We start from the raw sequence: 22772 nt of genomic DNA, 5'->3' as shown, positions 1-22772 counted from the left end.
CGGGGGGGTGGGGCTTTGCAAATGCCACCGTGTCACTGAGGGACAGTTTGGATTTGGGTCGACCAGCAGGGGACTGGAGACAACAGGGCCCCCCACCCCTGCTTAGCTCCCCATCCCCCACTGTGCCCCCGCCCCCCCCGCCGACCCTGGGCGCGTGAACCCCTCTCATCCCCAGCCATGAGAAATCAGGAGAGAGCTCCACTGAGAAATTCCTCAGAGGGTTTGCTGAAGGACAGTGACAGGAGGCGGGCCGGCTGGGCCCCTTGGGGGAGGCGGGCCGCGGCCCTCCTGGACCCTCGTGGAGTGCCTGCCCACCCGCCTGTGGCCCACGCACAAAGGGCCAGATGGACGAGAAGGATGGCCAGATGTAGGGGTTGGGGGTGCGAGCCACGGGGGTGGGTGCGAACCTCCAGGCCCATCGGGTGTCGTCCAGCTCATGGGGCCGAAGGGCGGGGTAGGCCTGCGTGGCTGGGCTTGGGGAGGGAGGGACCGCCAGCCAGCCGAAGGAGAAGGCAGTCCTGGCCTGTGGACAGGTGTTGGGGGTGCAGCACGAGAGGCCCCCGAGGGGGTGAGGCCAGGGCAAAGGAAAGGTGGGCAGGGCTCTGGGTGAGGATGGGACTGGTGCTCCAGCTTCCCTGGGGGCTGGAAGCGCCTCTTGGTGTCCACCCTCAGCCAGCTGTCCCCCCAGGGTCCTCCAGCCTGGTCGGCATCCACGCTCCAGAGATGCCAGGCTGAGAACTGCCAGTCTCTGACCCGGATGCACACCCACCCGATGGGATGGGCGCCTCCCCTCGCTGGCCCCGGGCCCACCGCCAGGAACACAGGCTTTTAAGGACTTGTGGGGAGCCCCCAGGAGCCTCTGAGAGCAGTCGCCCCTTGGCTACAGTTTGAGAAACTACATTTTCAAGCCAGGAACCCTCGGGGGAGGAGGAGAGAGCTGGGGCTGGGGTGGGAGCCATGAAGGTGACCATGGATTCCCAGACCGCGCTTGAGCCCCATCAGAGACAGGGGGACTTAAGGACAGGGGATGGGGAGTGGCCTTGGCATGGAACATTCCAGAAAGGAAGAGGAAGGCAACACAGGGGTTGTTCCCTTTGGTCAGGAAGATGCCCCTGGAGAGGAAAGATGCTGACCCTTCCCCAGGACCAGGTGGGTCCTGGTCAGACAGCTCCAGACTCTGGGGCATGGGGGAAGGGGCAGGCGAGTGGCCGACCTGCCCAGGCTGGACCGGGTCCCCGCGTGCCTGGAGCTGACGTCCCCAGGAGCCGAGCAGAAACCACGCGAGGGGCCAAAGAGCCAGACCTCAGGTAAGGCCACCAGCAGAATGCATCTCAAGGGACATTCAGCGGCCCAGGAAATGGCCTCGGAGTGACACAAAATGAGGACGACGTGGCTTACGTAGCCGGTGGGCACAGGCCGAGGGAGCAGGTGTAAGGAGCAACACCAAGGTGGCTTCTTGGTTAGAGTTAACGGTGGGGGGAGGGGTCCTGTAAGGTTGCCACGTTTTCTCCAAGGAGCATCAATATCACTTTTGTGACGAAAAGAGAAGCCAGACACGTTACTTTCTCAACGCTGAGAGTGGCCTCCCCGCGGCCAGGCCAGCCCAGGCCTGGAGATGGGATGGGGGTCCCAGCGGCCCCACAGGCATGGAAGCAGCAGAGATCCGCACAGTCATCTCTGGGCCCTACGGGCAGCGCCCTGGCCCCACCCCCAGCCCGTGGCCCCTCCCTCCGGGTCCTGCCGCCTGGCGTGTCACCTGAAGGACTGGGGGAGGAGCCGTCCCCCCACCCACCCCAAGTTACCACGGGCTGGTCAGCCCGAGGCTCCACACCCAGCAGGAGCCCTAGGTCCACATCCAGCCCCCACGGGACTTCATTTTAACTAATAGGACACTTAGTTTAATGAGGAGGGTTTGCATAAGAGGAACTTGCTAATTAAATTTTAAACCTTGTCATTCTAGAGATTAGCCGGAGCGCTGAAGGAAACATTTGTCCGGGAGAGAGGAGCCGCCGCCCCCTCCCCCAGGAAAGGCCTGGTGGGGGTCTTGGCTGTAAACTGCAGACGGGTTTCTGGCTGAGGTGGCTGAGGAGGAATCTTCTGGAAGCCTGGGAGATTCACACGCAGCACCAGGCCCCAAGGCAGGCCCCACGACGGGCCTGGCTACTGGGGAACCGGTCAGGGGTGTCCTCCTCAAACCCCACGCTGGGTGCCAGGGCCCTGGGGCGGGGCGGCTGCCCCATCCCAAGAAGTCGGGCCACACGAGGTGCCAGCGCACGGTGGGGCTCAGGGGACCTGGTCCCTTTCTGCCCTGCCAGCCATCATGGGGGTGCCCCCCAACCCCCGCAGCTCGGAGCTGGTGGTGGCTGGCCGGTCCGCCTCCTGCCCTCCAGGGAGAGGCCGAGGGGAGCCTCTCCAGAGTGCAGACGCACCCGCCTTGTCTGCAACGCGCATTGTTCTCTCAGCACAGAAAGAAAATGAGGGTGGGGGGCCTGTGGAGAGGGTGTGTGTCACCCTGTCACCCTGAAACATCACGGGTCTCGACCTCTGCCCTTTCTGGAGCTCAAACAAAGCTGGTGGTCAGGGCGGGCTGGCCCGGGGACAATGGTCAGGGGTCTCTTGTGGAGCTTTAGGCCGGGGGGGCAGTGGGTCTTGGGGCTGGAAATGCATTTCTCTGCTCAGCCCCCAAGTCAAGCCTCCCTGGACACAAGCCCTTTCCCGGGGAGGGGGCAGCGAGGTCCTGGCCAGCTGTGCTCAGCTGGGGAGGGTCCCTCTGCTGCCAGTCCCGCCCCGCCGCCTTGCAGGCTGGGACCAGATGCACGGTCCTCCCCGCGGGCGCCAGCAGGGCCGTGGACCCTCCGCGCACTCCTCCGTGGCAAGGGTCTCCCGGGTGGGGCAGTTTCCAGGGCCTTGTCAGGAGAGGGCCACATTGGGGTGGGGGGCGTTGACGCTGGGATCTGTGACCCAGCAGTGGGGGTCCTCCCACCGTTATTGCAGGATTTCCTGTTTGCTGCCCGAGGTGACACGCACGTAAACTCAGCCACAACGCGTGAGGGGTGCGCGCCCTCCGCCTGGCTCCGGACGTTTCCAGCACCTCACAGAGTCCCACCCGGACCCATTAGCAGTCACTTGCTACACCCCCACCCCCACCCCCACGAATCTTCTCTGTCTCTGAATTCGCCCGCTCTGGACATTTTCTATCAAGAGGATCGTATAACACGCGGCCTCCCGTGTCCGGTGGCTTTCAGCCAGAGTGACGTTCCCAGGCTGGTCCAGCCGTGGCGCGGGGCTCGTGCGCGTCGCTCCGTGTTATGGTTGCGTGGTTTCCCATGGCACGGATGGGCCCCAGGTTTTTATCGGTTTATTCATTGATGGACATCTGGGCTGTTTCCACCGTTCGGTTCCTGTGCCGCTCTGAACATTCGTGTCCGGGTATCTGGGTCCCTGTGTTCCGTCCCTCGGGTGCGCACCCACGAGTGGAGTCGCCGGGCCACGCGGTACCAGGCTGGTGTGCATGGCGGCGGCATCTTAGAGCCCCAGCAGCAGCCCGACGGCCTCGGTTTCTCCAAGGCCCCACGAGCACTTGTTAGTATCTGGTTTGTCTCGTTTTGTCGCCATCCGTGGGTGTAAGGTGGCATCTTACGTGGTTCTGATGAGATTTCCCCGGAGACCAGTGATGCGTCTCTTCCTGTGCTGTTGACCAGATCACCCCATCACAGATGAGGGAGACGGCGTGCAGAGAGAGGCACTGAGTCACCTCTCGGCCCACAGCTGACGGCCACGGACATGGGGGGCAGAATGATGGCTGCCTTCAGGTTTGGGGGTGGGACAACCCTCAAGGATGGGGGACCCCTCTGGATAGGGGACCACTCAGCTTTGGGGGAACCTTCTGGGATGGCAGATCCCTCGGGGAGAGGAGACCCCTCAGGGAAGGGGATCCCTCTGGACAGGGGACCACTCAGCTTTGGGGGAACCTTCTGGGATGGGAGATCCCTCAGGGAGAGAAGACCCCTCAGGGAAGGGGATCCCTCTGGACAGGGGACCTCTCAGGTTTGGGGGAATCTTCTGGGATGGGAGATCCCTCAGGGAGAGGAGACCCCTCAGGGAAGGGGATCCCTCTGGACAGGGGACCTCTCAGGTTTGGGGGAACCTTCTGGGATGGGGACCTCTCAGGGACGGGGGACCGCTCTGGGTTGGGGTCTTCCCAGACCAATCACCTTGAGCACATGACCTCCCCCAGCAGGTCCCCACGCTGCCTCCTGCTTGCCCACCCGAGGATGCAGACACTGGCTGGAGCGGGACAGGTGGGCTTGAGCCACTCCTGCCACCCTGTCTGGGTCCCCCACCCCAGCACCTGGCTCAGAGGACACCTAGACCTGGGTGTCCCGTTCATAAGTGGGGAGGATGCCAGAGCCCCCAGAACCTGTGAACACAAGCCCTGCTTCCCTCACAGCGACTGAGACCTACAAGTTCGGGAAGAAGGCACGCGGGCACAGAGCCGGGGGGTGGTGCAGTTCGGGGGCTGTTTCCTCTGCATCAGTGGGGTTAGCCCTCAAAACCTGAGGGAGGTGGTTTCGTCGCATCCCCAGCTTTGCCCAGCCCTTCATCGGAGCCTGTTCCCCTCACAGTGACCCTGGAAAGGAGGCCGTGATGCTGCTCTGTGCAGGCTCAGAGAGGTTGAGCCACTGCCCAAGGTCACACAGCTTCCCTCCCGCACCTAGCCAAGCCCCAGCTCCGCACCCGGACGTCAGCCCACAGCTCAGCCACCCCACACGTCACGTCCTGCAACGTGGCCGAGGTGGCGCACCCGGACGGTCCCTCTGGAACACGTGGAATTGAGGGCTCGAGGGCTGTGCCCCCTCCCCGGGGATGACCCCCACGCCCACATCCACATGCACTCACGCACACGTGCGCACACCCACCCCACACGTGCACCCCTGACTCTGGGGTCTGTGGAACCTGTCGCTTCCTCTCAGGTTTGGCCGCAGACCCCACCCACGCGACGCCCCCCACGACAGCCGCTCCTTCGTCTCCCATTGGGTTCGGCCAAGAGGGGCTCCGCTGGTCAGGAGGGAATCTTTTTATGGTAAAAAATGAGCCTTGTTGCATCAGCTCCGGTGGGGGGGAGCCGCCCCCTCAGGTCGCCCCGGCAGACTGATGAAAATCCTGCTTTATGAAGCTGTGGCTCCCCCATTAATTAGGGGGAGGGGGCCCTCCGCACCGCCGCGCACCTCGCCCACGGCGGCCAAAAGCTTGTCAACATTTTCCACGAAGAATGAAAATGTAAATAACTTTCAGATTATTCAATGTCACCAAGGTATGGAAAAAGGTCGCAATGCCGGGTGTCATTTATCTCGTTGTGGATTTAAAGAGCTTTTTTCTATTAAATTTCTTAAAATTAATGTTTTATGTTGCTCAGAGTAATTTGAACAATTATGGGCTTAAAGAATTGATCATTACAGCCCCTGGGATTTAGCGCTCCAGACTGATTCCTTTGAAAACCCATTGATTTATAGTCTCGCTACTCAACCAGGCAAGCCCCCAGGGTTTGGACCCCCTCCTGTCCACACCTGGGGGGGCCGATCCCCCAAGACAAGCCAGCTTGTGGGGGGCGAGGAGGGAGATGAGCAAGAGGGGGAGCAGGTGTGTCCTCCTCTCGGGGAGAGACTTGTCCTTGATTTGGGACTGTCCTTTGAACTTTTGCCTCTTGTGTGAATTTGATATTTAAAACGAGAGAAGACCCTCTATGTATTGGTCAATATTATTATTTATATTATTCACTCATTTACATTTGATAATGTAATACATCGCTGGGTTCAAAGGTTAACAAGTCCTACCCCCCGCTGAAAAAGGTTAGCAAGTTCAAATGGGTCCCGAATCCTCGACATGGTGTCCCCACCCGGGTGCCTCCCGGTCTGGTGGCACCCCTGGTGCCCACTGGCAATGTCGGTCAGGGTCCTGGGCAGAGCCTCCGGCCCTCCACACCCCTCCCCGCTGTGTGCCAGTCCCGGCGAGGACCCCGGAGTCCCCTCCTGGGGAGACAGGGACACCCACACATACCCGACGAGCGGGCTTCGTTGTGGCCTCGGGATGTGGAGCTGTGTTTCTGCCCGGGTGCTGCTCTGTCCAGATGGGGACACCGAGGCCAGAGAGGGTACGCGAGCGAGCACTGCAGGGCGGCTGTGCGTCTGATGGCCAAACACATCTGCTGGGTGCCTGCACATCTCGTGTGTCCCCTCCAGTGCACCGGCCAGGGTCTCATGCTTCCCACGCATGGGCTGGGCTGGGCCCCGAGGGGTCTCAGAGGCTGCCCACCCCCGGCCCGCCGCCCCCACTTGGCTCTGGGATTATCGATGCATCGCCAGCTGGAGCGAGCTCGGAGGGCAACTGCCAACAGGCGGAGGGCCCCGTGGGGACACTTAGCACTTTATTAACCTGTCAGCGCCTAAAAGGTCCCAGGCGGCCTGGGGGGAGGGGCTCAAGGCGGGAGGGGGGGTCGACTTGAGGATTTATACCCGCCCCCCCCCCCCCGAGGGCTGCCTGATCACACAGCATCCACCCCTGCACCGCCCGGTCCCGGATCGCAAATTGGACAGGGCTGCTTTCCTTTCCGGGGGCTCCCTATCCCCCGGGAGGAAGTGCGAGGTCAACCACTCCAGGACCCGGCCCCACCAGCCCCCGAGCCATCCCCCTCCCCCACCCCCGCGGGGGCCTGACCTTTGAGCACCATCCCCCAGGCCAATCCGGGACCGCTCAGGCTTCCTGGCGCCACGCCTTTGCTCTCAGCGGGTGCTGTCTAATAATGGGCCACCGACCGGTCCGCCTGCTACAGGGCTGACTTCCCTGGTTGCAGCCCAGATGGAATGGCCTTGGGGCCCTTTCTCCCAGCCCCGAATCCCCTCCCAATGCCTCCCAATTCCCGGTCCCCAGGGCTGCCCTGAGTGCCTCTTGGATGTGGGGGCGTGTGAGCCTGGAGCTGCCGGCGACAATCCTCCCAGCCAGCTCCTAGAGAGCGCCCCTCCTCCCTCCCAGCGTCAGGAGGCTCATCCTCCCACCCGCCTCGGTGCCCCGACCGCCCCTCCAGGGAGCACTCACCGCCAGGGGCGAGGTGAGGCCCCAAGCACGGATCTCTCCTTACATCTCCCCTTGGAGGGGCTGCTACGACTGTCTCCGCTTCACAGGAGGAAAACAGGGCTCAGAGGAGCAGCTCACTTGCCCAGAGTCACACAGCAAGTTAGCAGATGGCTAGGATCGGAATCCAAGTGGGCGAGAGCTCCGGGACCATGTGCCATGAATCTCCTGATCGGCTGACTCCAGCCACCCCCACCCCCACCCCCAGCCACTCCAGCCCCTGCCTCTCCCAGGGGCCGGCCTTCCCCCCAAGGCTGGGCAGGTGGTTTTCCCACCTCTCCTTCCGGTGTTCAGAAGTTTGGCCAAGATCCAGAGACAGAGGGGCCCGGTTCACAGCAGGTGCCATCCCTGACAAGGATGGCCTCCGGCTGTCAGGGAACCGCTCTCACCCCCAACGCCCCCCTGCGCCCGCGCATCCCCAGCCGCACTAAAGACCCGGACCTTCTAGACCGTCACTGACAAATTTATTGAAGTCTTGGAAAGAGCTGATGGTCAGAGAGTAAATAAAAAACACGCGACGTCCACAGAACCGACAGGTAGCTTGGGATGCAGGTTTGCGGGGGTGACTGGGCCTCACCCGCCGCCAGCCTCTGAGTCTGGGTCAGGCGGCGACACTGCGACCGGTGGAGGAGGCGGCCCAATCCTCAGGCAGTTAGAGCCAGCGCCGACAGGGAGGGCCCCAGGCTGTTTGGCAACGGAAATCGTCGGGCTGGGCGTGGCCTGGACTCGGAGGGCCTGGGGGCGGCTGTGATGGGGGAGGGGACGGAAACTTGGTGTCGACGCGGAGGGAGGTCCCCACGGCCTTAACGTGTCGCTCCTGGAGAAGGGCACCCAGGCAGTGGCGTCTCCTCCGACGGGTGGTAGAGTCCAGAACAGAAAGATCTAGAGCCAGCTCCCCCAGGGAAGACCCGAGAGGATGCTCCCGGGGGAGGTGGGGGTTGGGACGAGAGGGACACGGGCGTGGTCTCTGCTCGGCAGCCTCCTGCCTGGACAGAAGAGGCCCATCTCTGACCTAAAGTGGGGCTCCATCAGGCGGATGGAGCTTGGAAAATAAAGGCATGGTTCGTACTGTGGTTTTCCATTTTAGAAAGTAAAGCATCCTCCAGCCTGGAGACTGGAGCGAGGCTGGAGTGAAGGTCCAGCCTGGGTGGGGGTGACACTTCGTGTCCAGAAACAGCAAGCGTCCAGTTAACTGGTCGATCAAGAGAGAAATCTGCTTGCAAGACAAGGCCTGCTGGGCGGCCCCCAGGCCGGCGGCCCCGTGCCCAAGGAGGAGAGAGGGCACGGACAGGAGCCGCTGGAGTCCCTCTGCCCCGAGGGAGGGGCGCCGGGTCGGGCGCTCTGTAGAAAGGAGCCCTCCTCTGAGGTCCTCATCGTGTCCCCGCTGCCGCCGCCCGTGCCACCTGCTTCCTGCAGAGGTCCAGGGCTTCGGGAGAGGAGGGGAGTGCCACTCCGGGCCACCCAGCCAGGGGCAGCGCCGCTGCCCACACCCCTCATGTCCGCTGCTCAGTGGAGCCGGGGGCCTCGGTCAGAACTGGCCGTGGTCAACCTCGTCCAGCCAGGAGGCGGGGCTGGCAGGGAAGTCGGGGTAGCCCCCACTGCTCCCTGTGGACAGGTCGGAGCTGGGTCCGTTTCCTGCCAGCACCCTCATGGGCGGGGGCCCACCTGGGGCCCCCGCGGGCACCAGGCCCAAGCTGGCATCTGGGTATACTAAGCTGGAGAGAAGGGGCTGGGGGCCAGGGAGGCTCTGCAGGGCAGCTGGTGATGGGGGGACACCGTAGGGGCTGCCGGGGCGCAGCTCGCGGTACTGCTCTGGGCCGGCCAGGCCTCCGTGCTCCAGCGGGAAGCTGCCTGGGGCTCCCGCGGGCCTGCCCAAGGCCGGGGTGGGCTCCCCCAGGCTGCTGTAGAGGCCGTTGGCAGGGCCCATTTCGGCCATGGTTGGCTCATCTGCAATGGAAGCAGACAGCGCTGCTCAGTGCCCGCCCCCCTCCACCTCCTGCCCCCAGCGCCCCTCCTTCAGGGGTGACCTGCTCCCGCCGGCCACCGGATAGGCCAGCCCAAGCCTCTCCTGCTCTTAGAACTTACGCAGGGCTCTGCCTCTGTGCTTGTTGGGTTTGTTCAGCTCAGTCCCACCTGGTGTCTACGGAATGGTGGGATCCCCCGGCGGGATCAGGGCCAGCAACAGGCCAGTCAGGACCCAGGGTTGCAGGATAACCCCCAAGGCTGCCTTGGGAAGGGTGGCCAGCATTCCCATTTTGCAGACAACTCAACTGAGGCTCTGAGCGGCAGAGCGAGTAGCCTAAGGTCACAATGCAGCCAGAGAGTCTCTTGCACAAATTGTCTGAAGATAGGCATTAAGGGGTAAGTATGGGATCTCCCTGGTACCGGCGAATGAGATAATCAGATCCCACAGAGCAGGGGAGCCCCGCCCTCCCAGGCAGCCAGGACTTTTTATCACCTACCCCAAAACTGTGCTGCCCACTTTCCTAAAAATCATCGCAAGGGCCAGGAGCCACAGAGGTGGTCTGGACCCTTTCCCCGCCAGAAAGCCTGCGGAGGGACACGTGGGTCGTGGGGGCTGTCCTCCACCAGGGGAAGAGCTGAGCGCCCCAGGGGCCAAACCGGGCCTTGGGGACGGGGCACCGGAATCTAGGAACCGCTGAAAGGAAGGCTAGGGCAGCCCCGACTGGGAGATTCACACCCGCAGGCTCCCGGACCGCTGCGCCCTGCCCTCGGGGGCGGCCGCCCGCCGTACCCGCGAAGGAGACGTCGGCGTCGCTGTCCGGCCCCTCCTCCTGGACGCTGTCCTTGTCCGACTTGGGGCCGCCGCGGGCGCGCTTCATGCTGCGGAAGTACTGGCCCCAGCGCTGCCGGCCCGCGTCCTTCTTGAGCCGCTTTTCCTTGGCGCGGCGGTTCTGGAACCACACCTGCGGGGGGCGGGGGCGGGGCCGGGTGAGCGGCGGGCGGCCGGGCGGCGGGGCGCGGGGCGGGCGCGGGGCGCTGACCTGCACGACGCGCATGTCCAGGCCGGTCTCGGACGAGAGCTGCTCGCGCACGTGGCGCGCCGGCTTGGGCGACGTGTTGTAGGCGCTCTTGAGCGTCTCCAGCTGCTTGGCCGTGATGGTCGTGCGCGGCCGCTTGGCCGTGGCCTCCGCCTCTGCGCCGCGAGGGGTGGGGTGAGGCCGCGCCCCTCCGCCCCCGACGGCCCCCGCCCCGCCGGGGCGCGGCGCCGCGCTGCAGCGGGGGCGGAGGGGCGGCTGCGAGGCGGCCCGCTCCCCTCCCGCCTCCCCCGGCCTGCCCTTTGTTCTAAGGCTGTGGGTAGGGCCGGGTCTTCCCCGTCAAGGGTTTGGGGCGATAAGTCAACTCCACGCGTTTCAGACCAGCCTCCCTGCGTCCCGAGTGAGGAGGCCGCCAAGGCCCCGGAGCCGGCGTCCCCGGAGGCGCTCCGGGGACCGTCCCCACCCGCCCGGCCCCCCGCCCGGAGGGAAGGCGCTTAGGTTCGCGCCCCTTATCGAGCGTGCTGCGGCGGGCGCTGGACGTGAGGATCCCTCAGCGCCCCTACGGGACGGACCCCAGCCCCATTTTGCAGACGGGGAAGGGAGAGTGCGTGGACTCTCCCACTGACCGCGCTGCTTGGCCGTCTCGTAATCCGCCTTGCACACGAGCCGGCTGTCTTCCATGAGGTAGAACTCGTCCCCCGTGGCCAGCTGCCGCTTGCACACGACGCAGGCGAAACAGTGCAGGTGGTACACGAAGTCCTGGGCGCGGCGCACCACCTGCGTGGGCGGGATGCCCAGCTGGCACGCGGAGCACTTGGTCCCGAATCGCCTGCGGGACGCACAGGGCGCGGCTCAGCACGGCGCTGGCGGTTCCTTCGCCCGGAGCGGGTTGGAGAGCGAGGAGCGCGGCGCTGCGCAGGGCGGCTCAGGAGGGAAGCTCACCCCGGCCCTGCCCCTATTCGCCGGCCGGGCAGCCCCCAAAGAGTCGCGCAGAACACCGAGAAGGGACCCAGAGGCCCTGGGGAGGAGCCCAGCCGCCCTGACCTTGGTGCCGGGTGGGGATGCTGGATCCTTGGGGCAGGTCCCTTAGACCCCAGAGGCTCGTGCCTGGACAGCACCCCCTCCCCAGCATTAAGGGCAAAAACAAGACTGAAATTAAGAGGGAGTAAATCCAATCAAGTTCTGCAAACTTGGGGTTGTCTTTTTGAGTGACTGTTTCCATGATTTGCAAAATTAATTACTTGGAGAGAATTTAGCTGCTGCGCTGGGCCAGGCCTGGCTGCCCGTGGAGCTTCCCCCCACCCCAGGAGGGGCCCGCCTTGCAGGAGCAGACTGCGTGCGCCCCCGGCCTCCCCTCGAGAGCCCGCGGCCACGCTCACTTGAAGAAGTCGTCCTTGCAGTAGACGCTCTCCCCGCGGCTGAAGCAGCGCTCCGCCAGGGGCGTGTGGCAGTCCGTGCACTTGAGGCACTTGCTGTGCCAGTGGCGGTCCAGTGCCTTCAGGATGAAGCGGTCCAGGATGTGCTGGTCGCAGCCGGCGCACAGCGGGATCTCTGCAGGCCAAGGAGCCGCCGAGGTCAGGGGCACCGCACTGAGCGCAGCCCTGGAGTCCCCTTCCCACTCCAGTCCTCGGGGCCCAGGGCTGCCACGGGAGACCCCCTTCCCTGCACAACCTCCTCCCCAGCTTGAGTGAGTGACCGCTTGGCTCCCAGATGTAGGGAGTGCATGGCACCGAAGTCCGCAGCCTGGCCCACAGCTGAAATTTGGGAAAACTGAAAAAGGTTTAGAAGTGTGCCCGTGAGCAGGAAGGGGCCCCGGCCATTCCATTCGGCCAGATACCGTCAACTGCAAAATGTTCCCAGTGAGCACGAAGGGTGCACGTTGAGCTCAGATGAAAACCCCACCCCAGGGGCTCTCTACCAGCCCCCAGAGGCAAGGCACATGTGGGTCCTGGGGTACCCACCCCCCAGTCTCCATTGTTTTTTTGCGCAATTAAGCATCCTTGCAGCTGGAGATCCCTTGTTGAAGCCTGGCTGCCCAGCCCCGCACAGGCACCCAGGTAAAAGCCGGTGTCCTCCCCATCTCTGGGAGCCCTCGCGGCTCCTTGTCCATGGACTGGACAACTGGATCGCTGTCACCACACTCAAATGTCGGTGCCTGACAAGAGTTACTCCGACACTTGGCTCTGCTACCGTGGGACTGCAGGCCTCTGGGGGAACGAGGCTGGGGAGACTCGAGGGGCAGCTTGTGGGAGGCACTGGCCCATGTGGGGCTTTGCAGGGTGCTCACGGGGTGAGTCTCCCTGTTGATTTAGAAAAGGTCTTCTGGAGAGGAGAGAGCCAGCAGCAGGAGCCTGCACAAACACTGCACCCACCTGGCCGTGCTCTCCTCCCCGCCAGAGACCCCTCCGGCTCCAGGCCGGCCCCGCAGTGGGTGGGAGGACCAGAGAAGGGCCTCCCTGGGTCCCAGGTTGAAAGAACCCTGATCGATCGACCTCCCTCGCGCAGCAGCAGGAAACTCACGAAGGACGCGGTCCCGCGTCGGACCAAACCACGGCCCCGGTGCCCGCGGAGCGTGGGGATCCGCCGCAGGTCCCAGGCCCCCTCGCGGGCGGCGACGGCCTAGAGCTGGTGGCTGGACAGGCCCGCGCGTGCGGATTCAGCACCGTGGCCCGGACAGCGCCCGGCGGAGTTGTCCCCTGCCCCGCGTCCTGCAAAAGCCGCCCCCGCCGCGCCCTGCGACCCGGGCCTTACGCTGCATGGCGACTCCAGCCTCGGTGGGGTCTCCTACCCTCAGCACCAGCGGGGCGCAGCGGAGCCTCGCGCCCGCCTGCTGCTCCAGGCCAGCTCTCCTGAGCGATCGCGATCGGAGCCCGCCTCCCCTCCCTCCCTCTCCCTCCGCCCTCCCACCCTTTCCTCCCAGCCCCTGTGGCCAACCCCTCCCAGGAACCGTCGGAAAAATAAATAAATAAGTAGGGGACGGAAGGGACCCCACAGCCTGGATGTAACCTCGTTCCCACCTGCTGGGTCCCTGCCACTCCCCACCCGGCCAGGCCCGCCTCCATCTCCATCCTGTGGTCCCGCGGGCGTCGAAGCCCAAGGAGAACATTGCCGATTGCTCTTCTTCAGGAACCAAAGCGCCTGGGGGGCGGGGGCAGGACTAGTGCAGCAGGGAAGCTGGGGTCTTTCCTGTAGACGGGTCCTGAGGACCAGCCTGGGAGTGGGCCAATGAGCAGGTGCGTGTGGGTGCAGACGAGGAGACCTCAACTAGGGACATCTGCGAACGGGCTCCAGCTACACTCTGGCCCCTGCATCTGACTCTCTTCCCTGGAAAGTGTGGAGGGTCTGGGTGGGGTCGGCCCTCTCGGGGATCCTCTTGCCCGGTGTTCACTGGGCCACACGGTTGCTCTCCACATACTCTCCTGATAAGGGAGAGGCTTTCCTAAATCGGTCCTGAGACCCCAAGGAGTCCCCGGCCTGAGCAGTGCGGGGCTGCAACCGCACAACCCACACGGCTCCAGGGGCCCCAACGCTGACTTGCTGCTGGGGCGCCCAGGTGGGGACGTGCTGGGCCCTTGCACCCACGCCCGCCCGGGTCCCCTGTCTCCCGCCACCTCCGTGGCCAAGCCCGGAAAGGAGCGAGGACCTCCGGGTCTCCCCGTGCAGCCGCTCAAGCCTGGGCACCCACCTCGGCGCAGATCCTCCCTTCGCGCCAGAAGCGCCAGCAGCAGGTCGCCGCCCGCCGACTCGCGGCCCGGGCCCAGCTCCCCGCGCGCCTCCATGGGTCCAGTCGCCTGGCGCCGCGGCTCTCCGGCCCCGAACTTTCCCAGGGCCCGGGGAGGCCACGGCTTCCGGGGCCCCAGGCCGGTGTCCGAGCTATTCCCCGCGCTGCTGGGCGCTGCGCCCGCGGGCCGCCCTGGGGCCCGGAGCCTCAGGCCGCGCGGAGGGCGGAGCGGCCGGGGGGCGGGGCCGCGGCGCGGGGCGGGGCCGGGGGGGTCGCTGAGACACGCAGCGGGCGTCCGCCGGCTCCGCGCGCCTTTGCGAGGGGACTCGGGGTGCCCAGACGCCAGCCACCGAGTGCCGGGCCGAGGAGGGCGGGGACAGTAAGGGGAGAAGCCGGGCCAGGGCTGCCCGCGGGCGCTTACCCGGGCCCCGCAGCTTCCTGCCCCGCGCCGCGGGCCGCCGGCTGAGGCCTGGCCTCGGGCGTGCACGCGTGCGGGCAGGCTGGGGGTCCCGGGAGGACGGTCCGGGAGGGAGCCCCGTCCCACCGCCGCTTGAGAGCCGGGGCTGGGAGGCTTGGTGACGGCGAGAACGCGACCCGAGACCCAGACAGGGTGAGTGTGGCGTCCAAAGGCTCACAGCAAAGCCACCAGGAGCCAGACACGACCTCAGACCTCCTGGCTGTGACCAGCTTCTGGGCCCCACCGTGGGAACTGCCACCAGAATGGGCCAGAGAAGGGCGATTCTCAGCAGGTACACCCGGTGTCCTGGGCCCAGACACGCGGCCAGGACTCAGGTCAGGAAGGACACTTCCCTCCACACACCGGCTTGCACAGAATGCAGCTCCCACACCCGATTTTCCAGTATCTTGTTCCCAATCCAAAGGGTAAGCCCCATAGGAACCACCCATGCTTGCACATAGAGAGACGCACCTACCCCAGGGCAGCTGCTCCTGCCCAGAGGGCACTACAGGCCAGCGCCACCCCCCCCCCCAATAATTAAGAAACAGCAGTGTGGGGCCATTGCAGCATGGGGCATGGTGAGGGCAGGGGCGCCGGGCAGTGATGGGGGTGAGCAGGTTTCTGCCAGCCTCCAGGTCCCTCCACCTGGGAGAGTCCCATGGTGAAGGACAGTCGTCACCCTGCTCCTATCCTGGCCTCCATTCGCCTGGTCTGTGCACTTTACCAAGGAGGCAAGCCTGGAAGGATGTGGGCAGGAAAAACCCAGCGTCCTCCTGGATCCCAGCAGACCCAAAGCCATGGTTTTGAGCAAAGGTTCATGCCAAGCGCTGCACCCCTTCCCTGTACAGGACACTGCTACCCAGAGGACAGGGCAAGGTGCACAAGCCGGGGAGCCAAGTGGGTGCTGGGTGCCCTGGGATGTCAGCCGTGGAGTGTCAGCTGCCTAGAGAGACCATGTGGGGTTCGAGTGGGGAAGGGGCAGGCGGGCAGCGGGTCCAGGAGGTGGCGGCCCCACACGCTCAGCATCTGGCTGGCCTGCCAACAATGCCTCCATTATTTTCTAACGTCCATGGCGATCGAGTGGCCCTTGGGGAGGGCGGTTCAGGCGGGAGACCCGCCCAGGGGTTCCAGTTCTGCCCTGTTGGGCGGTGTGGGAGAGCTGAGGGGTGTGGGGTCTCTGGAGGAAACTGAGGCCCCCCCACTCCTAGCTGTCCCTCCCCCCAGCAGTGTCTGCAAGGCCCCTTCTGTTCTCGGGGCGCTCCACAACAGCCCACGGCCTCTGAAGCCATTACCGGGAACTTCAGGCCCTCTGCCCATGGGATCTGTCAGACTTGCATCCCTCGCTCCTGTTCCCATCTCTCATGGGTGCCACCGCCGTCCCCCCCCCCCCCCGGGGTTTTCCCAAACTCTCTTCCTTTCTCTGCTGTGTCCCGGCTCCCTCTCTCCCCACTGTCCCTCTGCCTGACTCTGCCATCCTAGCCGTTTCTCCCCTTGGGGGTCGTCTTGCCCAGGCTGGAGGCCGATACGTTCGCGGGGGCCCTTACCCCGAGTCCCACCGAAGCTGCAGACGGCAGCGGCCATGGGGGCCCCCGGCCGATCTCGGTCTCCCCTGAGCTCAGTTTCCAGCAGCATGGCGACCGCCAGGCTGGAGATGGAGTCCGAGTGGTCCAGGCCACCCTCTTCCCTCCTCCTCTGCAACCCCAGGAGGGCTCAGAACTCCCGCAAAGCCCGGGTGCCTCGGAACCGCGACCCTGTCTGTGTGGCTTGGCGCAGCGGGAGCCTCTGGGGCCGGGCGCTGTCCGCGGTGCTGAAGGAGTCTCCCAGCTGCCCACCTCCCCACCTCCCCAGGGCCCCCACCCCTCCCCACCTCTGGCGACCACGCCCACCACCCTGTTCCCCCAGCCCGCCTCCCCACCATCCCACCTCCCTAGGTCCGCAGTCGCTGTGCCTGCCTCCCCCTGCCCCGCCCACCTCCCCACCTCCCCAAGCTCCTTGTCCCCCACCCCCCTCCACCTCCCACCAACCCTGCCAGCCACTCTGTTCCCCCATCCCGCTTCCCCACCACCCTGCCTCCCTAGGTCTGCAATTCCCCTACCTGCCTCCCCCTGCCCCTGCCCACCTCCCCAGCAACCCCACCACCCTGCCTGCCTTTCCCCCAGCCCCCTCCTCCTCACTTCCCCACCTCCCTAGATTTCCAGTCCCTCCACCAAGCCCCCCCATTCCCCCTACTCACTTCTCCTCAGGCCCTTGTCCGCAACCCCCCCACCCCCAGTCCCTCAGCCAGCCTCACCCCACCTTCCCTCCCTTTGCCGGGGCAGGCAGTTTCCACCTGCTGAGCTCCAGGCCAGGCCAAAGGCTTGGGAATTCGAAGCAAGCGGGTGCTCCACCCTGCCCTATAGGGCAGCATCCAGGACTCCGGCGGGTGGCCCCTCCAGCCCCCCTGGCCTCCAGCCGCGGCTCCCACGCATCTCTGGCTCTAGGTGTGACTCAGCACTCAACAGTTGCCGCTGTCCCAAGGGACCTGTTGCACGCACAACCTTCCCCAGATCTCCTGCTGCAGGCCACCCCCACACCCCCAGGGCAGCTGAGGAGGAGGGGCACGGGGGCGCCCCCTGCAGGAACCGCTCAGGACTGTGAGGGGTTACCAGATGGGGGACCTGCACCAACACCAGCACCACAAGGACCCGGAATGGTGGCATGGTCCGTGCCCTGCCCGGCTGGCACACCAGGGGGAGGAGGTTACCTACCAGCTTGCACATGGCCTGGCTGGGAAGGTGAATCCACATAAACCACAGCCAGCAGGTCCCTCAGAAGCCACACAGGACCCGAGTGCCCCGCCCCCAGCAAGACAAAACAAAAGGTAGAAGCAGAAGGAATCAAGAGTTCAGAATCCGAGGCAGCAAACAGGTATCGGGGGCCAAGTCCTGGCTAGGAGGCCATGCTGGGGTGTGCAGGTCCAGGACGGTAGGGGGTGGCCGCGGAGAGCTGTGTCCAGCACTGGGTGGGTCGGGGGCTCCCTTCACCAGGGCTCCCCTGGTGCATCGTGAAGTCGTGTGACTCATGCATCCATCCCCATCACATGTCATTGATCTACCCTGTGACATGTGTGAAGGCTGTGGTCCGGTGGCCGGTCCCCATCTAGATCAGCCCCAAGAAGATAATCTATAATTGATCTTCCATTTTTCACTTTCCACCTGACCCCTGGGCTGTCTTCCAAAAAGCCTCTGGTTCAATACAAGAAACCCCGGGATTTCAGATGCCCAGTCTGCAAACTCCAGAAGGGAAGGAGGGCTCCGTTCTCTACCCTGACCCCCTATCACTGCTAGAGCGAGCTCACGTTATCAAAAGAATTACAGGCCTTCCAAATGTCAGATTTATTTATTTTAAAAATGTGCACATTATAGTTCACTTAAATACAAAATGTTCACTTTCCTTAAAGGTGAGAAATTTCAGACGTTTCCATGTCAATTCGCTTTTTAATCAAAATCCTTCCATTAAAAATAAATACACATTTAAATTACCGAACTATTCTATTCATTAGTCTCAATACTTACAACTTTAGAAAACAGACCTTAAACCTTGCCCAAAGGTAGTATCCAGTTCCTAGCAGGCCACTTGAGGCGTGTGGCCACGTTCATACCTGCACACGAGACACATGCCCCGTGGCCGCCTTGGCACACCACCCATCCCTGACTGCTCGTGGTCTAATGGAAACCCGGCCCCTCGGGGAGTCCCAGACTTGTCCCTCAAATAGTGGCGACCTCAAAGTGCAATATTATTATGAACCCCGAGAGGCTGTCCCGTGGGTTTTGTAGGTCACAGCATCCAGCGTTCTGCATCTTCATCCCGGTCCACACCGTGGGCAGAAACTTACTTTAGGGGAAGAAACACAGTGGACACGAACCAGAAGGCAGTTTCATTCATGGTGCTAAGTATTTCCCTTTGGATTCTGTGGGTGAATCTGGCCAGCTTTCAGGATGAGAGGAAACAAGACAGGGTCTTCAGTAACCCAGGTGCACAACCACCAACGAAGCACACAGGCTTCTAGGGGTTAAACATGTGAAAAATGAGAAGAAACCTCTGGAGACAGAGAAGCCACAGAAGCCAAAGCAGCTGAGGAGAGCCTGCAGACCGCACCCCATCACCCGTCCCTGTGCCCCATTCCCTGTCCCTCCGTCCCGTCTATCTCCCATCCCCTGCCCCTTGTCCCCATTCCCTGTTCCCTGTCCCCATCCCCAGCCCCCATTCCCTGTCCCCTACCCCCATTCCCTGTCCGACCCCCATTCCCCATTCCCTGTCCCTCATCCTGTCCCCCATCCCCCATCCCGTCCCCCCAGCCCCGTCCTCATCCCTTGTCCCTGGCCCTGTCCCCCATTCCCTGTCCCCCACCCCCTGTCCCCTGCCCCCCCTCCCATCTCCCCCACCGTCCCCCTGCAGGAGCTCAAGCTCCTGACAGCTCACCCACTGCCCCCACAGACACGCCCATGGTCAGTGGGAGTTCGTAAACACAGAGAACACGCTAGGCAAAGTGGAAAAGACTATTTACAACCATCCTCGTGACAGGAGCCCACAGACGCCTCTGAGCTTGCAGACAAACCAACGGTCATGAAGGATCTCCATGAAAACGGCAGTTTGTTCATTTTGTTTGTTTACATCTCCAGAGGTAAATTTACCTCTAAATGATTTGGGTTTTACAAATAATGTGTTAAAATCATTAAATGGTAAAAAATCAATCACCAAAGCCCGGGGGACCAGGGCCCTGTGCCAGGACCCATCGTAAAACAGCTTCAGGAAAATGAAATTTGGAGTTTGGCCTTGAAGGTTCTGGCCGCTGCACACGTCGCCCCAGGGGGGCCACCGGACATCGCCGCGTCACTGGGCCCTCGGGTCCTAGCGTCTGCTTCGTTCAGCAGCAGGCCCTGCAGCTGCTGGACCACAGGACACAGAGGATGAAGGGGTCCTTGAGAGGTCCCCTGGGGACTCGGCTCCCAAGCCGTGGCCACCCCACAACCCTCCCCTGCGGGGCTCTGCCCTCAGTGCCGGGCACAGGCACTTGGGGACAGCGCGTGGTCACTGAGCACTCTCCTGCCACCAGATTCACAAAGGCACCGCCTCGGCCACCATCCTGTCCCCACCCCCCACAAACACGGCCCCCCACATGGCTCAGCAGTAGAGTTCCTTGCAATGCAGCAAAGCCACAGACCCTCCTCTCCCCTTCCTCCTGCTGCAGACGCAGCATCTGGAGTGAAAGCGGCCTGCAGAGCACGGAGGTGACAGAGGGGTCGTCCTTTGGTTCTGAGCTGCTTCAGCACCACGGGGATGCTCTCTTGCTTCAGCAGAAACAACCAAGCAGCTGAAAAGCACAAACACAAACGAATCTCTGAGAACCAGACTGGCTTCGAGGCGCGGCCGGGGGGTGAGGTGCGCTGGGGGCCGCGCTCCGGCGCCGCTGGGCTGAGGCTGGCTGCGTGAAATCGCCCGGTGGCCTCCCAGTGCACACAAGGGCTCGGTTGTTCTCGGAATCCTGAGCCAGGCTTGCGGAACGTGACGTGCGTCTAGAAACTCAGGATGAAGGCAGGCGGGAAAAGTTCTGTTCGTTTGGCTGGGACTCCCATTTTTTTAGACCTAGAGGAGTGAAAATACAGACATCTTTTGGCTGTTGGATCTATAAAGGCGTCCAGGGAGTACGCCAGGATAGCAGGTGGTCCCACGACGCAGGCTGGCTAGCCCTCCACAGGAAGACCACGTGTCCGACGAGGACTCAGAGCCCAAGACGCCAGTGGATGCGAAACCGGGTCTGGCGTGTTTATAAAATCCCTGATCTTTTATTAAAGCTGCAGGTGATACGGTGGGGCTGTTTTCCCAAAGGCGCTTCTGTGGTCCCACGTGGGTCTACACGGACGGCCGGTGATGTCGGACTTTCCATCGCTTGGACCGCACTCGGAAGAAGAAGTACATCACCATCAGAAACAAGGAAGAGGCTACGTACAGCACGACGCAGAGGCTCATGTCCAGGCTGGAGAAGCCCATCCCGAGAAAGGGCACGGCCGCCTCGGCCTCCCTGCGGCCCTCAGCCCCGCTGGCACTCTGGAGTCTCCCATCCAGGCCGAGCTGCGACCCGTCTGGCAGGCGGGGTCTGGGAGGCAGCAAGCTGGGTGGACGGAGACTCTTGGCATGCTGTTCGCCCTGGGGCTTCTCTGGGGAGGCGAGGCCTCGCTCCCGCTCCCCGCCGTGGGGTGGGCCGCCTCCTTCGCTGGCGTCTCCCGGGTCCGCCGCATACGCGTCCACGAGATTGTCGCCGCTGTAGTGCCGCTTTAAGAACAGGAGCACCTGACCCTCGTTCCAGCTGTGCAGGCCCTTGATCTCCTCGTGGCAGGCCGGGCAGAGGTCCGGGGTGGGCCACGGAACCTTCGGAAACTTGGGGTCCTCGCTCAGATGGCCTGGGACGGGGAGGGAGAGTAACAGTGGAGGGGGTCTCTGGTGACCTGACTGCCCCATGCCCCCCGGACACCTCCCCTGTCCACTCACCTGCACCGTGACCTCCCAGTGCTCCCGGGCTCATGCCCGTCCCTCCTGCACGGATGCCCGTCCCCCCAGCCCCCCACATAAATGTTTCTTCCCTGGCACCTCTGGCAGGGCCCCGTGGCCACGGCAAGGGAAGGGCCCACACTTGGATAGTGCCATCCACCTGGCCAGACCCCGCTCCCACCTGCAGCTACTCTGCCTCCCTGTGACCCCAAGGCCCCCTGCTTGACGTGCCCCTGCCCCTGCTTGTCCTCTCCCCTCTTAAGGTGCATCTGAGGTCCACGGCCACACAAACCCCATGAGGCTGGCTGTCCAGACGATTCCACAGCACTTCGGGCTTGTGTGGGCCCCTCCCAGACCTCCAAATCCCATCCAGAACTCTAGAAACGGTCCTGGGAGTGAGACCTGCCATGGGAACCCACGCAAAGCCAGCCCCGTCCTGCTCCGCGCACGCGAACCACATCCCACGGTCGACTCGGCCGGCACGACCGCTCCTCTCAACAGCCCCGACCCCCCGGCGCCCTGAGAGCTGCACGGCGGGTCAGCTCCGCACACGCAGACTTGGAGTCAGAGCACCCACATGTTGAAGGTTACATTCCTTCCTGCTCAGCGTCCCATCACAAAGGCCGTTCCGTCATGGCCACCACCGGCCCGCCACAGGGGTCACGGCTGATACTTCTGTCCCCCTGCGTCAGTGCGTTCGCTCCTCTGGATGATGGAGCCAATGGAGCACCAGCCTGGGGAGCCCCCGGCCACCCACTCCGGGCACGTGCCAGGACCCATCGCTTCTCTCATACCCGTGTGAGCGGCACCCTGCCTGGCCCCCCAGCTCCAGCCCTCTGCCACTAGACACGAGGACCACAGGGGCTCTGGGCACAGGAAATGCGCCACACCGCACTCCCAGAGTCCCCCGACCCGACTTGGGGTGCCTTGCCACCCTGAAAGTGCTTCTACGAGTAGACGTGGACAAAACCACGTGTCTGATGGGTGTGAACCAGTGGGGACGCTCTCCTCCGGCCCATGGGCACACAGCCGGGAGGGTGGGGCGGCGCCCGAGGCCCAGGCACCACCCACCAGGGTCTGCACCTGGCAAGATGTGGATGTGCCCACGCGGTGACCGAGAAGGAGCTGCCGGGGCCTGGTGTCACACACCACACACACAGCAAAGCCCAGGGCGGGTCTCTGCGGCCTCCATCCAGAGGCCGGGGGTGGGCCTGGGGGGCTTGGGGGGTACAGAATCGAAGGATGGACACAATGACTCGGGCCACTGAAAGCCCCTTCCTGTTGCAGCGCAAGCCCGAGGGGGGCATGCGGGGCTCCTGGGCCGGGACCGCCCGGGGGGAGTCTTGCCCAGCGGTGCCGGAGCTGAGAGCTGCCGGGATAACCCCGTGGGTGCGGAATGCGGTGGGGGCGGGGGGGTGCACACCCGGAGGTGGAGGGTCTCGGAACTAGGGCCACGGTGGAAGCGGACAGCCACGGACGAACCCCCGGCAAGCAGAGGTGCCCTGGCCACGCAAGCTGAGCCATAGCAGCTCTGGGGCAAAAAAAACCCAATTTTCTTTAGTGCTTCAGTTGTAACATGTTTCCTAATACAGTGGATTAAATAAAAACCAATAGTTTATCGGTTTTTTCGACTCATCTCTATTAAGATTTATCCATCAGCAGAATTATTTTTAAGCCTAATTTCAATCTGCCAGTGATTTAGGAGCAGTTTGAATTAACTCTGAGGCGACAGACGTGCCCTATTTGGTTTTTAAACAAAACTACTTTGTGGGGTTTGGTTCACTGAGAGCAGACCGCAGCACCACCAACTCCCTCCTGGAGGCTGATCTACCCCAGTCTCTGCTGTCAAACGTCCGCGGGGGCCTGCAGGGGCTGCGTTCTTGGCAACCCTCCGGGCAGCCACCCACAGGCCCACTCTGCTGGCGCCCGCCTACACGGC

At 63.6% G+C, this 22772-nt stretch overlaps 2 protein-coding genes across 3 annotated transcripts in view; both read right to left on the bottom strand.

Annotated features, from left to right (window-relative positions):
* Positions 1 to 8646: 8646 nt before the first annotated feature.
* Positions 8647 to 15937, bottom strand: LHX3 (LIM homeobox 3). Of its 2 annotated transcripts, none has more exons than XM_035016638.1 (6): positions 15850 to 15937; positions 11507 to 11678; positions 10754 to 10956; positions 10134 to 10285; positions 9884 to 10055; positions 8647 to 9075 (listed from the first exon to the last, which is right to left on the bottom strand). In XM_035016638.1, exons 1-6 carry the CDS (start codon positions 15935 to 15937, stop codon positions 8657 to 8659), a joined length of 1206 nt encoding a protein of 401 aa, XP_034872529.1. In that variant the 3' UTR covers positions 8647 to 8656. The 2 variants fall into 2 exon arrangements, with proteins under 2 accessions (XP_034872529.1, XP_034872528.1); XM_035016637.1 differs by lacking the exon at positions 15850 to 15937 and adding an exon at positions 13813 to 13922.
* A 4177-nt stretch (positions 15938 to 20114) lies between these two features.
* Positions 20115 to 22772, bottom strand: part of QSOX2 (quiescin sulfhydryl oxidase 2) — a 41056-nt gene continuing 38398 nt past the window's right edge. Inside the window, exon 15 of the mRNA XM_035016560.1 lies at positions 20115 to 20745. Within this exon, the coding sequence (XP_034872451.1) occupies positions 20198 to 20745 (548 nt within the window). The 3' untranslated portion in view covers positions 20115 to 20197. The remainder of the gene's footprint in view (positions 20746 to 22772) is intronic.

Source organism: Mirounga leonina, unplaced genomic scaffold, assembly GCF_011800145.1.
Source record: "Mirounga leonina isolate KUSES-001 unplaced genomic scaffold, KU_Mleo_1.0 Mir_170, whole genome shotgun sequence".
Lineage (NCBI taxonomy): Eukaryota > Metazoa > Chordata > Mammalia > Carnivora > Phocidae > Mirounga > Mirounga leonina.
Note: the sequence above shows the minus strand (reverse complement) of the source record. Positions and strands in the feature narration are given on the sequence as shown.

Bases quoted from the DNA above. Each gene is read 5' to 3' on its own strand.
- LHX3 (XM_035016637.1), bottom strand. From the start codon at position 13,906: ATGGAGGCGCGCGGGGAGCTGGGCCCGGGCCGCGAGTCGGCGGGCGGC. The intron at 11,679-13,812 runs GTGGGTGCCCAG...CTTGGCCTGCAG, and splicing joins AAGGGAGGATCTGCGCCGAG to AGATCCCGCTGTGCGCCGGC. The intron at 10,286-10,753 runs GTCAGTGGGAGA...CTCGCGGCGCAG, and splicing joins CGAGACGGCCAAGCAGCGCG to AGGCGGAGGCCACGGCCAAG.